Source organism: Poecile atricapillus, chromosome 11 (assembly GCF_030490865.1).
Source record: "Poecile atricapillus isolate bPoeAtr1 chromosome 11, bPoeAtr1.hap1, whole genome shotgun sequence".
In the NCBI taxonomy this organism is placed as follows: domain Eukaryota; kingdom Metazoa; phylum Chordata; class Aves; order Passeriformes; family Paridae; genus Poecile; species Poecile atricapillus.
In genome coordinates, this window is record NC_081259.1 from 230,350 (window position 1) to 246,855 (window position 16,506).

The 16,506-nt window shown below is 48.8% G+C and overlaps 1 protein-coding gene across 12 annotated transcripts in view; it reads right to left on the reverse strand.

Annotated features, from left to right (window-relative positions):
• Positions 1-665: 665 nt before the first annotated feature.
• PPIP5K1 (diphosphoinositol pentakisphosphate kinase 1) overlaps positions 666-16,506 on the reverse strand; it is a 43,821-nt gene continuing 27,980 nt past the window's right edge. For 2 of the 12 annotated variants that reach the window (XM_058846822.1, XM_058846821.1), the window contains exons 27-32: positions 14,753-14,875; positions 10,904-10,966; positions 8,301-8,480; positions 3,535-3,672; positions 3,020-3,133; positions 666-2,427 (exon numbers count right to left, since the gene is read on the reverse strand). In XM_058846822.1, the coding sequence (XP_058702805.1) occupies positions 1,751-2,427; positions 3,020-3,133; positions 3,535-3,672; positions 8,301-8,480; positions 10,904-10,966; positions 14,753-14,875 (1,295 nt within the window). In that variant the 3' untranslated portion in view covers positions 666-1,750. The remainder of the gene's footprint in view (positions 2,428-3,019; positions 3,134-3,534; positions 3,673-8,300; positions 8,481-10,903; positions 10,967-14,752; positions 14,876-16,506) is intronic. The other 10 variants (XM_058846826.1, XM_058846825.1, XM_058846830.1 and 7 more) reach the window with 7 other exon arrangements.

Consider the following 16,506-nt stretch of genomic DNA (forward strand, 5'->3'; position numbering starts at 1 on the left):
GGTGGCAGCAGGTGCCACAGGCCATTGCCCATGCAAAGGTGCAGGGCAAGGGCTGTGGGTAAGTGTCTGAGGGGAAATCTCATGCTGCTCAGTCACCTGTGGTCCCTAAGCCAGTGCTGGGGCGAGGGTTGGCCATGGCCAAGGTCTCTGTGCAGATGTGTGATGCAGGGAGAGCAGAGCACAGGGCAGGCCCAGCCTGCTGGGAGGGAGGCTGGGGTACCGTCCCACCCAGTGCTGCACTCTGGGCAGCTGCATGACTGCTCTGTTTCCAGTGCAAGTAAACATGACCTTTCTTACATGCCCAAACTGGCAGCTCAGGATTACTGGGCATGAGGAAAAGGAGATGACACCCAGGCTGTGCTTGAAGCGAGAGGAAGGTGTGGACCAAGTGAAAGGAGCTGAAAACACCATCCCAGGGTCTTCATTCTACCACAAACCCCCCCTGAGACCTGGGACACCAGGAGCTCCTCCCAGTATGACCAGTTCCCCCATGTAGGAAAATGTGTTTTTTTTCCTGGCCTGGAGCCTGTGCATTTGCTCCAGGTGTGACTCTAGCTATAGCTGCTCTTCTGGGACAAGAGAGCACGAGCAGGGCTTACTATTCCAGGCACCTGTAAGTTTTGGCACATACACACTGCTGCCTAGTCAACATCAGAGACAGACACTGGACCCACAGCATGGATTTACTGTGAACACACATTGTCACAACACAGCATAGAGATCTTTGGGCACAGCTTCACAAAAACACAGATCCTAGCTACAGACAGACACGCAGATTTGTCCATAAATACAGGAGGAGTAGGAAGCACAGCCCTGGCCAGCACTCAGGATGCGGCAGGGACACCCGTATCAATCTTGCCCTCAGGCTTGTGCTCACAAGGCATTTACATAAATATACGTTAAATAATTTTCATTTTATATATAATAAAGATTTCTCCTTATTGATTTCTAATAGTCCTGAATTATCAAAATAGCAGTTTCTTTTAATCCCTGTCACCAAGACTTCAGAGCTGTACCCTACCTGATCCTTGGGGATGAGAAAAAAAACAACTTGTGTGTGTCCTCCCTGCACATCTCTCTCAGGCTGAACCCCCAGGCTCCTGCCTGCCCCAGCCCAGCAGGGAAACATCCAAGGCCAAGCCAAAGAGATGTTTCCTTGCAAGTGGCATTAAAACCTGATGCCCTCACTACCCTTCTTTTCCACACTCATTCAGAATGCTTTCTGCCTCTGCTAGTTTTCCTGCCATGGACACACTGGACCTGATTTTGGTGGCCAGCAGTGGGAATTGAGAGAGGAAGAAAGGAACAGAGAGGAGGTTTGTGGTTGTGATGGATCTGATTAATTTGGGCCCAGAATGCCTTTTTTTGAAGGATGTGGGCCAAAAAGTCACAAGGGAGGATCTGTCCCCTTTGGAGACTTACCACCCTAAAAGCCTTGGCTGTACTAGTCCTCTAATGCTGCTGTCCCAGTGAGCACAAAGCCCTTGGAACACCAGAGCAGCACCATGTCCCTGCTCCATGGAGGTGCCATGCCGGTACCAAGATTGCATTGTTGTTCATTTAGCGAGGCAAACATTCTTGCTGAACGGCAAAGAGCTGGCTTGTGGAGGAGCAAAGCAGTCTCTTCCACACCACAGAGTCCTGTGGCCCTGGGACAAGGCTTCTTTGCTATGGAGCACCAGCTGTGTAAGGTGCCATGCAGGAAGTTGGGCTGCCTTCAGGCTGGAAGTGCTTGCTGTCCAGTAAGCCACTAATTTTGCTGATCCTTCTGATACAGCAGCTGCAGTTCCTCCACATTCTTCTCAGGAGGCAGTGGTGGCACCTGGCACAGGTGACTAGAGAGAAGCTGGTCTGACACAACACTGTCCCCCAGCAGCTCCCTGCCTGTATGTTCTGGGTCCAACACCTCTCCCAGCAGCTCCTCTTCACACGGCACCAGGATCTCCTCGGACAGCCCAGACTGATCCAGGCCAGTCCTTCCCCTAACAGACCCCTCATCTGGCTTTGCTGTCTCCCCAGCCAGCCTCAGGTCAAACCCTTCACCACACTTTGAGTTTCCTATGTTACTTGGCTCTAATATTTCCTCAGATGATTTTTCTTCATCCAGCTCCCCCATGCTCTTCTCTTCTGACAGCTCCTTCTTGCACAGCTCCAGGATCCTGCCTGGCTCTGGGCCCTTATTCCAGATGAGTGTCTCAGGGGCACTTGGCTCGGCTACTGATAGCTCAGACATGCCCCCCTGTATGTCGAGCCCTCTGCCTGGAGCTTGACTCTCTTCCTGCTCTGGGGACCGGCTGCTCAGTTGCTCCTCACTTTTTGGGGGACTGATAGAAAGTTTCTCAGTAAAGCTGAAACGAGCACAGTTGTCCACAGAAGTTGGGGAGGATGGGCCTGCACTGGAGACAGTACTGGAGGGGCCACTGCTGTCTGCAAAGAGGAAGAAAAATCTTAAAACATGTAGCTGGTATTTCCCCACCCGAACCGCCACAGTCCTGCAGTTCTACAACCAAGAGGTGAGGGCTGTCTGTGTGCCATGTGACCTGTCAGGGACTCACAGCTGGTCTTGGGCATTTCTGGCAGCTCAGCTGATGAAAACCCAAGCACAAAAAGCATAATTCCATCTTGTAATCCAGTGCTATGCTGGCATACAGCCAAGAGTGGATTCTGTTCTCACAGCGCAAAATGCGATGTTTGGCTTGAAAATGAATACAAATTTATTTCATTTCCTTACTATTATGGAACAATCCCAGCTTCAGTTTGCTCATCCTGGTTCCTGACACACTGAGTATTGAATGAGAGTCAACACTAGAGAAAGAAATAGTCTCTACTAATGGTTATTCCTGCTTCATATTGCACAATAAGCAAAACTACAGAAATGCATAGATTGTATCTAATTCCAGTAAAGGAGGAGAATTAAACAACTGTTTTCAGCCAGACTGGTTTCCTGACCTTGCTGACTTCACAAACTTCCCTCCTTCCCCTTCACATTTGTCCCTGACAGAAAGGGGAGCACACTCACACCAAGGGGGCTTATCCGAACGCTGGCGCAATGGCAAGGACGATGATGACAGGATTTGCTGGGACATGAAGGGGTCTCCTGGTATCTGGCTGCCAATCATTGAATCAAACAAAGCTTCAAGAAAAAAATACACAGATCAGTAATATTCCAACAGACAGAAAGGAATGGCTCATAGCCCAGCAGCCATGAGCAGGCGCTCCAGAAGGAGCTAAAGACCAGTGCCAATTCAGAGCCATGCCTGCCCATCAGATCCTGGGAATCTGAGGCTAAGATTTCCAAAGCTGGAGCTTGTATCCTCATCACCATACCCATCAGCTACAGACAGACCTGACTGGTTATTTGTCAAGTAAATGGCCTAGGATGGCTCTAAGCAGGGTCCCATGGCTCATTCCTGGGCTAGAACACTCTGGGGCAGGCTCCAGGGACTGAACTTATCTCCTGTCAGGCTGATCTGTCCCAAGAATGTAAAAGACCAAGGGTGCTCCTTGCCAGAGACAAGCCCACCTGACCAGTACCTGCGGTGGACTGGACATGCGATTCGCTGCAACTCCTGCAAACGGCTGTCAGGAACTCGTTGACCTGCCGCAAAGAGAGGGAGTTGTGCAGAGTCTCCAGGGGATAAATGGTGGGAACCATGGAACAGCCTTCAAAACCTGGAAAGAGACCCAATCAGAAAATGAATAGAAGAAACAGCAGGGTAAATCCATGCAGGAACACTCATGGCTGAAGGAGCTGGGCACTCTGGGAATCAAACAACAGGCACACTCAGGCCTCAGGTCATCTCTTCTAGCCCAAGAAAATCACCACGAAGCAATCCCATGCAGTAACAGATCTGAAAGCAAGCACCTGGGTACACATGGAGGGGAGATGAGAAAAAGTATCTGGCAGCTGCCACTTTAGCTGCTGAGCCTGGGACGCTTAAAATACACAGCCATGACAGAGAACTTGGCACAGAGGCTGGCACAGTGCTCCCACTTATGGAAGCCAAACAGAATCAAAGTGGTGCCAACAGAATTTCCATTAAAGAGGTCCCACTGCTGGGGCCCCTCTGCCTGGCACAGCCCCTCTCCACACAGCAGGGAGCACATGCTGTGGCAGCCACAAGGAGCCACAGAACCTCCCTGTCACAGCAGCCCCCGTGCAGCCCTGACAGGCTGTGTCCAAAGGAAGGGCTGGGTAATGATTTGAATTACTCGTCCCCTCAAGTAGACTTCACTGCCAGCAAACCCAGAATGAGCAGAAACAGGCACCTCAGCATGTAACAGACACTTGCTCAGAGCTAAGCTGCATCCCAACCATTCAGAATAAATCCTTTGCTGCTCAAGCCAGCAGAGCATCACAGCAAAGTATCTTCCTCTTCATCTCAGCTTCCTGAAAATTCCTTGTGGAACCAAGCCAACAAGAACTGTCAGAGAAGCAGAGAAGAAACAGATGAGTCCCTGGGTATATGGAATGCTCTGCATCTCTCAAGTTTAATGGCCTCTCAACTACTCAAGGTTGGGCTTCCCATTCTGTGACACACCCCCTCCCCCAGTCTCCTCCAAGGACCTCAAAAAGACTCTGGAAAGGAACTGTGTTTATTTCTATAGAGAAGGAAAAATATTTTGAAATGCAAGTAAGAATTATTGATGCAATCTCTGGCAGGATATCTTCCCAGCATGCTGATAGGATAAAACTGACTCCTGCAGCTTGGGAGCACCTCAGGAGAAGCCCTAGAGCACCTGTATGTGTAGTGCAGACAGTCACCTCCAGGAAATGCTCTACTCCAATACCCTCACCCAAGCCAGTCTGGCAAGAGGCAAGGAGCATGAGCCATGAAGGTGTTCACTGCAATAAATAAATAACAGCTGGCGGAGATAAAGAATCCTCCAGAGAGCTCACGAGGTTACCTATGCCACAAAGGGCCTACAAACATAGTTCAAGACAGGAAGGATAACAAGTCCTCGGCTAGGATGAAGAAACATAAGACATGGGAAAAAGACCACATTCTTGTGTCTGTTGCTGAGAAGTCCTGAGAGTGGAAGTGCTGAGCAAGGAAGAACGTATGTTCTTTATTTTCTCAGAGGCCTCCTGGGAGACAGAGCTAAAGGAAAAGGGTGAGGGCAAAACTTAATCATGGGAGATAGTTGTGGAGCAGCCCAGTTTGAAGCTAATGTCAGTTCACAACAGAATCTTATTTGATAGGGGCCAAAGTTGGCTCAGGTATTGGGGTCTCTAAAGAAAAAAGGAAGTTTAAATATAAGATAGGGCAAAGCAATGTTGTTATAAGATACACTGGGGGCACCAACTGGGAACTAAGTGCTTGGGCTCTTCTCTAGCAAGATGAGGAAATCAAAGGTCCAACATTAAAAGAAACATTAGGCACTGACACAGAGCTGATGCATCCCCAAAGTGCCAGGTGCCTCCTTACGCAACTCTGCACAGTGCTGTGCCACTGCACCACTCTCGAGCAAGCAGAGTAAAATGGCCAAAGTTTCCTCTTTCAAGGTGGAGGAGTACTGGCTTCAAGGAATCCCTCTCATTTGTGTATGGGACCCCACTTCCCTGCACACCTCCACAGACCTGCTGAGCTGCTGAGGAGAGGCCAACAGTGGCTCACAGCACCACAGCACAGCTCAGGCAGCAGCGACCACTACAGATCACAATCCCCGTGTGTCTCCAGTGAAGGCTCCAGACAGTGATGCACCACACACAGTTAGCAAAGAACCAACCCTTTTGAGAAGGGGCAAGAAAATGTGAGAGCAAGCCACAGGAATCGTCCCAGACTGACAGTTACCCTGTGCTGACAGTGCAGCTACTGCTAATGCTCCCCCAAACTCTGTCCTGGGGCCTGAAGGGCGGGAGTCTGTGATGCAGACAATGGCACAAGAAACTGGACAGAACTCCATCCATTTTGTACCAATATCCAACAGCAGCCCACAGAGGAAGTTCTGTGTACCAGCTCCTCTGGAGTGAAGAAGCACTTGTCCAGTCTCAACACAAACAAAAGCACTCACCAGGCTCCTCTCTGACATGCATGATCAGTCCACCCCTATTTTCTTGGACAAACTCCAACATGCCACGTGTATATTGTATATGAAGGGTTATGAGTCTAGACAGCATATGTGACTATCTAGTCATTTGCCCCAAATATCAGTGACCCACAGCTCAGAATTACTCTGGACATTGTGTGTCTCTTCCATATTCTCATCTCCTTTTGAACTCAGTTAAGCTCCCAACATCCCCAGATACAGTGGTATGGAGCTTGGAAAAAAACCACTTCTGTCTGAAGTGTCTCAACTCACTCCATTAGAAACCTTCTTGCTCCTGGAACTACATGAAACTGTGGATCCCCACCCCTCCCTTCAGGCCACTCAGAACACTATTACAAACATCCTTCCCAGATTTCTAATTTTGCAAATTTCTACCTTTTCCACATTGTCTCAAGAGGAGGTGGTCAGATCAGAGCCCACTATTTTATACATAAGAGTTTGGGGCTGTTTCCCTTTGTAATTTAAATTTATTTACACTGGACATCACTGCTAGTTTCCTACTCATCATCACTGGGTCGCTCTCTGTCCACAGCTGACTTTGGCTTCAGTAGCACTGTGATTCATTACCAACATTAACTTACTTCACACTATTCTTTTTCCCAGCTATGACCACACAGGTTCCCAGACATTCCTTCAGGGCTCCACTGTTGATCTTTCCAACTATGGGTGCCAACTGCATACTTTTGACTCACTGATTCTATCCTCTAATTCATGTTTCTTTTGTGTGAATAGAAGTACGGTGGAAAGTCAAGAAAGGACAGAATAATGCAGTTTTCACAAGGAAGAAACCTGGGCTGTTAACTGTGTCTGCTCTAAGAGCCTCAGCAGGAATCCCAAACATCAGTGAACTGTGGGCTTGCTGATGGACTGGGAAAACAGCATGAACTCAGTGGTGGAGATCTGATTTCCAGCTGGGAGGGCTGCTGTGCTGGCAAGAAGTTATGCCTGTGTTTGGCTGTATTGGGGCAGGATGCACCTCCTAGCAGCCTGCTGTGTCCAAACACTGAGCTCATTTCTTCTCTCCACCCGAGCTCATGAACGTGGCCAAGACTTGGCAGGGAAAAGCTCAGCCCTGGGACTGGAGCAATCTGCTGTGATCCAGAATCTCCTCCCTTGAAGCAGTTCTGCTCCTCTTTAGCATTTGTTTCCAGGAGACCAAGGAATTGTCCTAATTACATGTGAAAAGCAACTAACTGTCTCCAAATTGCCTGCTTGACAGAAAGGGCCAAATCAAGGGAAAACAGACTGTGTAAGAAAAATTCTCATCTTCCAGACTCTGAAAATGCTCCGTCCTGCTGCTTCACTACATGGAAGGCTGCACTGCCCGTTCCACCTGTGGGTCTGAATGGAAAAGGGGGTCCATGCATCACACCACACAGCTCAGCAAGCCACATGCTCCCAGCAGCTCCTGTGGCGCAGGGAAACCTCAGCAGCCAGTCCCAGCTCACTGCTTCCTTCAGGGAGCAGCAATCTTTCCACCTGTGTGAGAAGCACCAAGGCCTCCAAGCACCCAACTGCCCATCTGTGATGGAGGCTGAAAAACACCAGAGAAACAGCAGCGAGCTTTGATTTATAGCATCTGCATTCAATGCTGAAGTTGCCTACCTCTTCCCACCAGAGACAGGACACACTGAGAGGCCCTATCAGGCAGGACAGATGCCATGCAGTGCAGCCACATAGAAGCTCAGCTCTACCCTGTCTTAACTCAGTCTCTCTAGATACAACACACCCACAAGCACTCACTTCCCCAAAATTTCCACAGCAAGTTCACTCAGCTTGTGACCAGCTGCAGCACCTCTTCAATCTCTTCTTCCCGTACTCTCACTACTCACTTTGGTTCCTCCATTGCTAAGGGGACACCCTGTGGCAGCTCATCAAGACCTGCACAGAGCATCCATGCCAGCAGGGCATCCCATCGATAGAAGCTCAGCACCTACCCCAGAGGGAGCTTAAGGGCTTACCCTGGCTAAAGGAAGGAGGCAACAAACAATTGCCAAAGATGGAAAGAGCAGTTACAGCCACATGGGGAGTGAAGGCTCTGTGTGGAAAGGTTCCTGCCTAAGGCTCCAAAACTGCTGGTACAACAGCCCACACAGCTTGCTGCAGCAGCAGCCCAGAGACTTTGGGCATTTGGTGAGGGAAACACTTTTCTTTTTTCAGAAGCAAAGCATACTTTGCACTCTCAAGCAGACAGTGGTCCCTGCTCAGCTACAAGAGCACGGGACAGAGGCAGCTGCAGCGTGCAGTACCGTAAAGACACTCCAAGTCATCCTGCCCTGAGATCAGCCAGCTCCTGAAGAGGCGCAGGTGGTAGGAGCACTGCTGCAGGTGATGGGCTAGGGTGGCATCCAAGGAGATGGTCCGGCTCGTGGCACAGTCAGAGGAAAAACGCCGCAGCAACTGGGCAACGTGCTGGTGCTCCAACACATCTGGAGGAGAGGGGCCATAGAGAGTGAGAGGAGAGGGGCAGGTACAGCTGGGGACAGAGAAACTGTGGAGATGTGGGGATGGAGCTCCCAGCACCAGGGCTGCTGCGTAAGAAGGACCCACACACACACTAAGCCAAATCCCTCCCACAGGTCAGGAATGCCCTTAAGAATTATGTCCCCCCAGTGACACCAGGGCAGACTCCCACCCAGCCCAGGTTTGCCCAGCTGCAGCTCAGGGCAGTGCCTGAGCAGCAAGGGTTCATTTTTGTAAGGGAAAGTCTGAGAAGTGAATAATTTTTAGGACACATTCCAAGTCCAATGCAGTTCATGTTTGCCTACATAAAACAATCAGGCTCAGGGCCAGACTCGCCCTCCTGCAGCTGAGACAAGAAATCCAGACTGCCAACAGTGTTTGAGTCCTGCATCCAAGCACAGCCAGGCACATCAGCACGAGGAAAGGGCATATGACCCAGCATCAAATGAGCAGAGGCTGTGCAAGGGACCTGGGGGGCAGCAGGGTCTGACTGAGAGCTGAATGCAGAGAGTGCACAAGGACAGAGGGAGCACAGAAGCACTGACTTTCCCTGTCTTTGCGAACAGCACTGTGCAATCTCCTGTGATATCCTTGCATGACAGACAAGACACCAACATGCAGGCATGTCTTCTCCCTATACACAGCCTCAGGACTCATGTCATCCACCCAAGACATGTGCAACCAGGGCATAAACTACCTCGCCTGAGGCAGTGCTTGACCACTACCCTGATTCATTCATTCCATTTCTCCACACAGAGGCACCTCTTCAGAAACAAAATCCAGACTCAGAGCTGGGAACACTTTTTGATTCAGTTTTTTTAAGTAGTTCATGGGTTAAACATCCCTCCTGCTCAAAGCAGTACAAATCCTAAACCAAATATCCCTAACTTTGTGCTCTCACCTGCTGGACCCTGTCTTTGTTTTCTTGATTAAGAAGCACTTTGCCATCAGAAATATTAATTTGGTTTTTGGGAGAAACATGATGTCCGGTTTTGATGCTATTGTATTTGGAGCAGGGGCAACTGCTTTATAGCATGTCTTAGGAAAGGCTGGAACTTGGTACAACCTTTGCAGGCAAGATAGAACAACACACCCTGCTGACATACACCGTGTGAGCTCCGATGGTGTCCAGACATACAGACAAACCAAGCAGTTGGCCACTCTGGGAAAACCCAAACCAAGCAAGCAGAGAATAGGCTCCCTCTAGTTATTTGAAACAGTAAAGCCACAGTGAGCTGCCCTTTCCCATTTCATCCTTCCCAAAATTTTGACTTTCAGAACACTCTTCTGAATTTCTTTCATCTTCCAGATTACACCAAGCAGGATGTCTTCATACTCACAAGCTGCCTTGATCACATCAGGCAGAAATACTTGGTAGCGTTCAGTGATCTCCTTTGGTTCCAACTTGTCTCAGCAGCAGGAGCCATGCAAGAGGAGGGTGCTGTGAAACCTTTTTACAAGTATCTGTGCAAGAGCTGGAGAGTAAACACTGGTTCAAGGCACCTGCTATAACAGAGCTAGTGGCCTATAACCTCACAGACTCACACTTTGGTTGTCTGGTAAGTAGCAACACGGAGCAGAGCTAGTGAATTGCTCTGTCAGACATCTGTCACCAAGCCTTTCCAGAGATACAGGCAGGATGGGATGAAGCAGGTGATGCCATCCCAGGTAGCACCTTGGCTATCCCCTCCCCACAAGCCAACACCATCCACCAACAGCAGACAAGTAAGAGCTCTGGAGAGACACAATTCACAGGGTAATGTCTGCAGAAAAGGTGAGCCTACCTGTGCCAACATCACCATGCTTGGAGGAACCACAGGAGCAGCCTAACAGAGAGGTTTGACGACAGGAAGCCACAAGGCTACCAGTACTCCTGACATGTAAAACCAGGTGCACTTCCTTCTTTCCCATATACACTAGGCCCTTCCAGGTGACACACAGCTGTCCTACTGTTATTCTTGCTTTTATTCTGCAAATCTGCAGTGTAGAAACTGAGGACCTAAGCTGCTGATGCTTCATGATATGGAGTGGGCATCAGCCCCCAATCCAGTGGTATTCTCCCCCCAGTCCACACCCTTCTGAAAGGCCTTAATGTCATCACAGAGTTAGAGGCTGCTTTAGCAAAGCACTCAGAGCCATGGCTTTTGCCTTTTCACCTGGAACAGAAATACCTCAGGGGAGAATAGAGGCCTCACTGAGAAGTAACAGGGTATGAGTGAGCACATTACTCACAAGGAGACAATGGAGGAAGGTGAAGCATGTTTGGACACCAGATACACAAACACAAAAAAACCACAAGAAGGCTGAGAGAAGAACATGTGCAGAGAAACTGAATGTGAGCATGGGGTTAGAAGTGTGAGGGAACATCAAATCCAGAAAGCAAACATACCATTAGTCGGATGCTTTGCAAACGACACAGAAAATCGTTTTACGGCTGGCATAGACAAGAGCTCTGAGGAAATAAAAACAAATCATCTCAGTTAACAGCCTGCTTCAAAGGATCCCCCAACCTTCATACACTTGATTACACTTTCAGGTTCACCTTCCTGACCCCCACAACAGCTGCTCCCACTGGCACTGCTGTCACACCCAGCACTCCGCCTGTGGGTCTGACTGAACCATTCTGCATCTCCCCAGCCCTTGCACTGCCCTGCCAGGGTCTCCCCAACACTACACACTCAGCCACACTCTCAATCACTCTCAGTCAGCAACTCACACCTTCCCACCACACCAGGCTCAGTCCAGCGCAGAATACAGCCAAGCCATGCTTGCAGCCACCAGAGCACACGTCCCAACAAGTAGCAGCACCACAGGAGGATGGTTCTCAGGATTCACCTCTGCCCAGGGAAACAAACACTGTTCTGCAGAGGCACTAAAGAGTTGCAGCACAGGTACAGCTCAAAACAACCTCTTAATGCAAGCTATACAGAGCTATTTATGAATTTAAAGGCAAATCACCTGAGTAGGGAAGAAGCAAAAGACCCATGAAGACATGCCTCTACAATTCTCTGCTCAAAACATTTCAGTACAGGGAAGCTTTGGGACACACCCGTCAGAGTGGTCCTCAGGCTTCTCCTGGCCATGCCCCAGGCCAGGCCAAGCTCTCCCATACAAATCACATATCAGAAAGACTGTGCAAGGACAGACACTGTGCATCTAATGGGGTGCAAACAGAGAGGCTTTAAAGGACATGGATTAGGCTCCATATGCGCGCACACACACACAAGGTAAAAAAAAAAAAAAAAGCTGGAAACTTTCTTTTTTTTCCCACACTGGAAATTCCTCAGCTATCATGAAAAAGAATGGCCTGGATCAGACCATCTATATGTGGGATTTGATATGAGACCCCAGCTAATCATATTTTTTGCTGCTATTTGGGATCTTTCAGGAAATAGTAGAAAATGCTTTTATTTCTGTTTCATGTTTCATGCATCCATTCTCCCTAGCCCACAGGGTGTGTATGCCTATCCCCCTCATCAGTGCACCAATGCATGCTCCACACCCACAATGTGCTCCTATAGCCACATGCAGGGGCTCGGCCAAATAACGTATCTAAACCAACTCTCACTGAAATTTCCTCCTTTAGTGTACTAGCCTTGAAAACTGTTTTTCTTTCTTTAAACTCAACAAACAGCATGGCAATCTTCCCTACACATGCAATCCCTTGGAAGTGTCTAAGCCCTGGAGCTGCAGTCAGCTGGTGACCATCTCCATCCCACCCACCCCTCCCCTTGCCCTGAGGGCACATCAACTGAAATGGCACTGACCCAGTTTACTGGATCCCTGGCTTCAGGCAAGCCAGCTTGAAATCACAACCATCCATGGACCTTCCCTCAGCTTGAGGTTGAGAAAACTTTGTGCTGAAGTGTTCCTTAGCCCTCCTCCAGCTCCAAGCAAAAAAGACTTCAGAAATAAGGGCCCTTGAAACTTCCCTGGAACAAGGCAAGTTAACATTGGTGAAGTGCTATGTGCCACACACCACACCTTGAAGCATCACAGCTATGAAAAACTACTGAAGAGTTCATGCAAAAATGTGCTGGTTTTCAATGCTTTTAGTCTAAAGAGTGTGGAAAAGGTCTTGAAACAAATGTTCTCCAAGAGTCTGCTGTAGCTGTAGTTCCACTGACTGCAACCACGTGTAGTGATGTTTAGGTTCAATTCCATAATTCAGCATTTCAGTAGTGCTTGTTTAAGCAGAAAGATGCAGATCAAGGGCTCAATTCCAAATTACCTTCCCCAAAAGCTAAAAGTCCCTCTGCTTCCTCCTTGTTTTCCCAAGCCCCCGACACCTTCCCTCCCAATGCTCTTACTGCAGCAATGCACTGACAGCACAGGGTCCCAGGGTATGCCAAGGAACATGAAAACAGAGGCATAACATCAAGATTTATAATTCTGAGTTGTGTTAGACACACCCTAGTCAACTAAGTCTGCATTTTAGGTACTTGAGGGTACAACTGCATCTCAGCACACAGAGACTTTGTCACTGAATTCAAGCTTATGCAGCAGGAGTTCATGGCCTTGAATGCCTTTAGCCTGCTGCAGACATATCCTGCTACACAGCCTATAGAGACAGGCAGCTCAGCACCAGGACTGAGCAGGTCTGTTCCATGCCCTGCTGGGCACAGAGCAGCCTCTGATGCTTTTCTCTGAGAATCAGTGCTGCCTTGGGCTCCCACTCCTTGCAGAATCAGGAAAGAGCAGCCAGGGCCTTTGCTGGCCTTTTCAGAGGCTCCACTGACTCACACTCTGGTCTTGTGCCAAACACCATCAGCTTATTCTGCAACTGGTGAGTAGCCAGTACTTGCCCGCCTGAGGCAGCTCAGACTGGTACAGTGGGGTTGAGAACACTCCCACCTCACCCTCTCTGCCACTGTCATTGACAGCCCACTGTGTGCCAGGAAGTGCCCTTAGGAGGTGAGAACCAGCTCAGTTTTCTCTTACACAAGAAAAGCAGCTAGTGTACATAATGGCACTGACAGAGTGCCATTCTCAGCCCCAACAGGGCTGAGAATTGGACATCTTTCCATCCTGATTTGCTAGGCCACTTTGCTTGCCTCAAAACTGGACAAAAATCCAGATGAACCAACCTCCTGTCTTCCCCAAACTACTGCCTTAATCCTCTTCCCACCTTGAAGTCCAGCAATGTTAATGTTCCTTATGATCCTTATGATCCCAATAAGAAAGGCATTCAGATTCTTACTGATTAAAATACCAAAAAGATAAGACATCCAAGACAGACAACCTTACATTCATCCATTCAAATGCTGGGAAACTGTAGGTGGATTTCCAACCTGATCAGAGTATGCTGTGCAGACCCTGCTCACAGAGCTCCTCAAATCAGTGCCACAACAAATGGTATGGGAACCAGTACTTAAGAGTCTGAGTGTCTTTCCTGTTGGGACCACAGTGGACACTTGCACTTGTGCATTACACCCTTCAGATGTTCCAGGACAGCTCAGTCTGTCCCTGTGCCCCAAATTCCTTGCAGAAAACCACCCTCTGCTGCTCCCTGCACATGACACCAAGTGCTGCTGGCAGGTCACCAGGTGCACCTGCACCCATGGGCACAGAACAACGTTTATAACCTTGGCCCCTATGCCTTCACCAGATTGTCTTCCTGACCTTCCTGGCAGTTTTTGCACAGCTGCACAGAAAACAGATTTTCTAGTCCTTCTGCAGGTATTTCATCCAAGCAACTCACATCAAGCCTTTCAGGCATATTGCCCTTACTTCCTGAGAGCTACCTCAGACTCTGCTGTGTGCTCAGCCTCACTCTAGTGCCCATCTTATCCATGCCCAAGCGTATCACTCTTTCTTTGGGATGGCTCCACCTTCCATGGGGCAAAGATTACTGTCCCAAAAAGAGTTTCATTTAGCATTAGCACAATCACCAAGGTAAGCAAGATGACGTGATCTGCTGGATTCCCATACCAGGACAAACCTACTAAACATCTGAACCAGTAAATCCCCCTTCACAACAGCAAGTACGACTAAAACATCAGACCAAAATCAGAGCCCAGAAATACCACACATCAGACTAAACTTCTCTCACAATGTCAGTTCCTTTCTGTCCTAGCAAAGATCATGATTTCTTGGGATATGGTAAAATTTATCATTGTAGATGTGGTGAATACACACATTCAACTGTCACAGTTTTCAGTCCAAGTCTGTGCCACAGGCACATTGTAAGACACTGATGTCCACAAAGTATCACCCTGCTGCCAGGGAGCACACATACCGTCTTTGTATGTCAGGCTGCTGGCAAACTTTTTGCCATGGCTGCGTGCGTAGTCCTGAAGGTTGGGGGCACTGGAGGAGCCTCCCAGCACAGTGGTGCTAAACAGCCCGGTGCACTGTGACCCTGGAAAGGCAGGGAAGGTGTTAGTAACACATATCCACTGCATGCAACTACAGAAAAGCAGGGTTAGTCACAGGATGAAGAATGAACTGGCCACTTCACAAGCAATTTCAGGAAAAAACACGATGCCTGGAAGCACAGGGAGGCCATGTTCTCCATTCTAAATTCCACAGTGACAAATGCAGAGCAGGCAGCCCAAACCCCTGCACCAGGAAAGTTCCTAACTCCATCCAGGGGTTTACTTCCATTTGGCTTTCTTGCCCTGACCTAAGAGAAACACCTTCACCCCTTTCAGTCAGCAAAGCTACACACTGATGTCAGAACATCATCCTGAAGTCAGGATGCCAAACCACTGATGTTCATGTCACAGAGGTTCATTGCTCTGCTCTTCTGCCCTTTCTCTTTGGAAAGCTCCTTTTTGTGTAGGACACCAAGGAGAGGAAAGAACTGTCTGATCTGTGGATCAGCCTGTGTGGATTCATCTCCAGTCAAACATGTAGAGAAAGTACAGTGATCTCACAGTGACAGTGCGCTCACAAGCCTGCACTTCACAGACATGCTTTACTCGGCCATGCTTCACTGCTCCAGCACAGGAACAATTTGTCCATGACCCAGCCTTGCAAAGCACCAGATGTGCACACGGCATGGAACTCTGCCTAACCAGTGTTAAGGAACATGGCATGCAAGGTGGAGGGCAATCTCATCCTAGGGCTTTGGCTTTGCTTCTCCAAGGTACAGTGCTTTGAAGATTGACTTGACTTTGTGTGATATTTAGGGAACACCAGGCATTTGAAAGAGGATTCTTTCAATTGATTGAGGAAAGCAATTTCTAGTCGAGACAAAACCTTATTATGGGCCAGACACAGGGACTGAATGGCTGTAAATTCTCTGCTAAATAGTCTTGCTGCTGCATTCTGTACTGAGAATATAGACTGCTCAAACCAACAATAGTCCTACATACCAAAGACTTCCAGAAACAAGCAGATTGATCTGGTTCCACCTTGTCTGCAGGTCTGAAAATAACCTGCAACACTGTCTAACAGTATTTATCTGGAACAGCGCAACTGTGGAAGAGACCTTGCCTACATTGGAAGCAGCTCTTGATTCTAAAATACTGCATCACAGCATGATTTAGGTTGGAAAGAGCCTGAAGCTTTTTTCCCAACACCCCAGAAGGACCAACTCGGATCAGCTTGCTAGGGTTTGCCCAATAAAGTTGTCAATATTTCCAAGAAAGGAAATTTCACAACCTCTCTGGGCCCCTGGTCTAACATCTGGCCCATTCATGGTGGGTGAAAAATTTGTTCCTCCTAGCCAACTAGAACTTCTTATGCTGCAACTTGTGCTCATTGGTTCTCCACCAAGCAGCACAGGGCTTTGGGGATAGTCTGTCTCGGTCCCCTCTGCAACTTCCCATTTAGGTGGTGAAGGAGCATTAAGGTCTCCAGTCCCCACAAGTTTTAATCTGAACGAGCATGGCTCTCACTTACTCCTCAAATGCCACGTGCTCCACGCTTCCCATCCATTTCCACTGCCCCGCAGTGGGCTCACAATCCTGCCACACACACCCTCCACGCCCCAGGGAACAGGACAGCAGAGCTGCAGGCACTCACAAGAGGTGAACAGATGGAAAG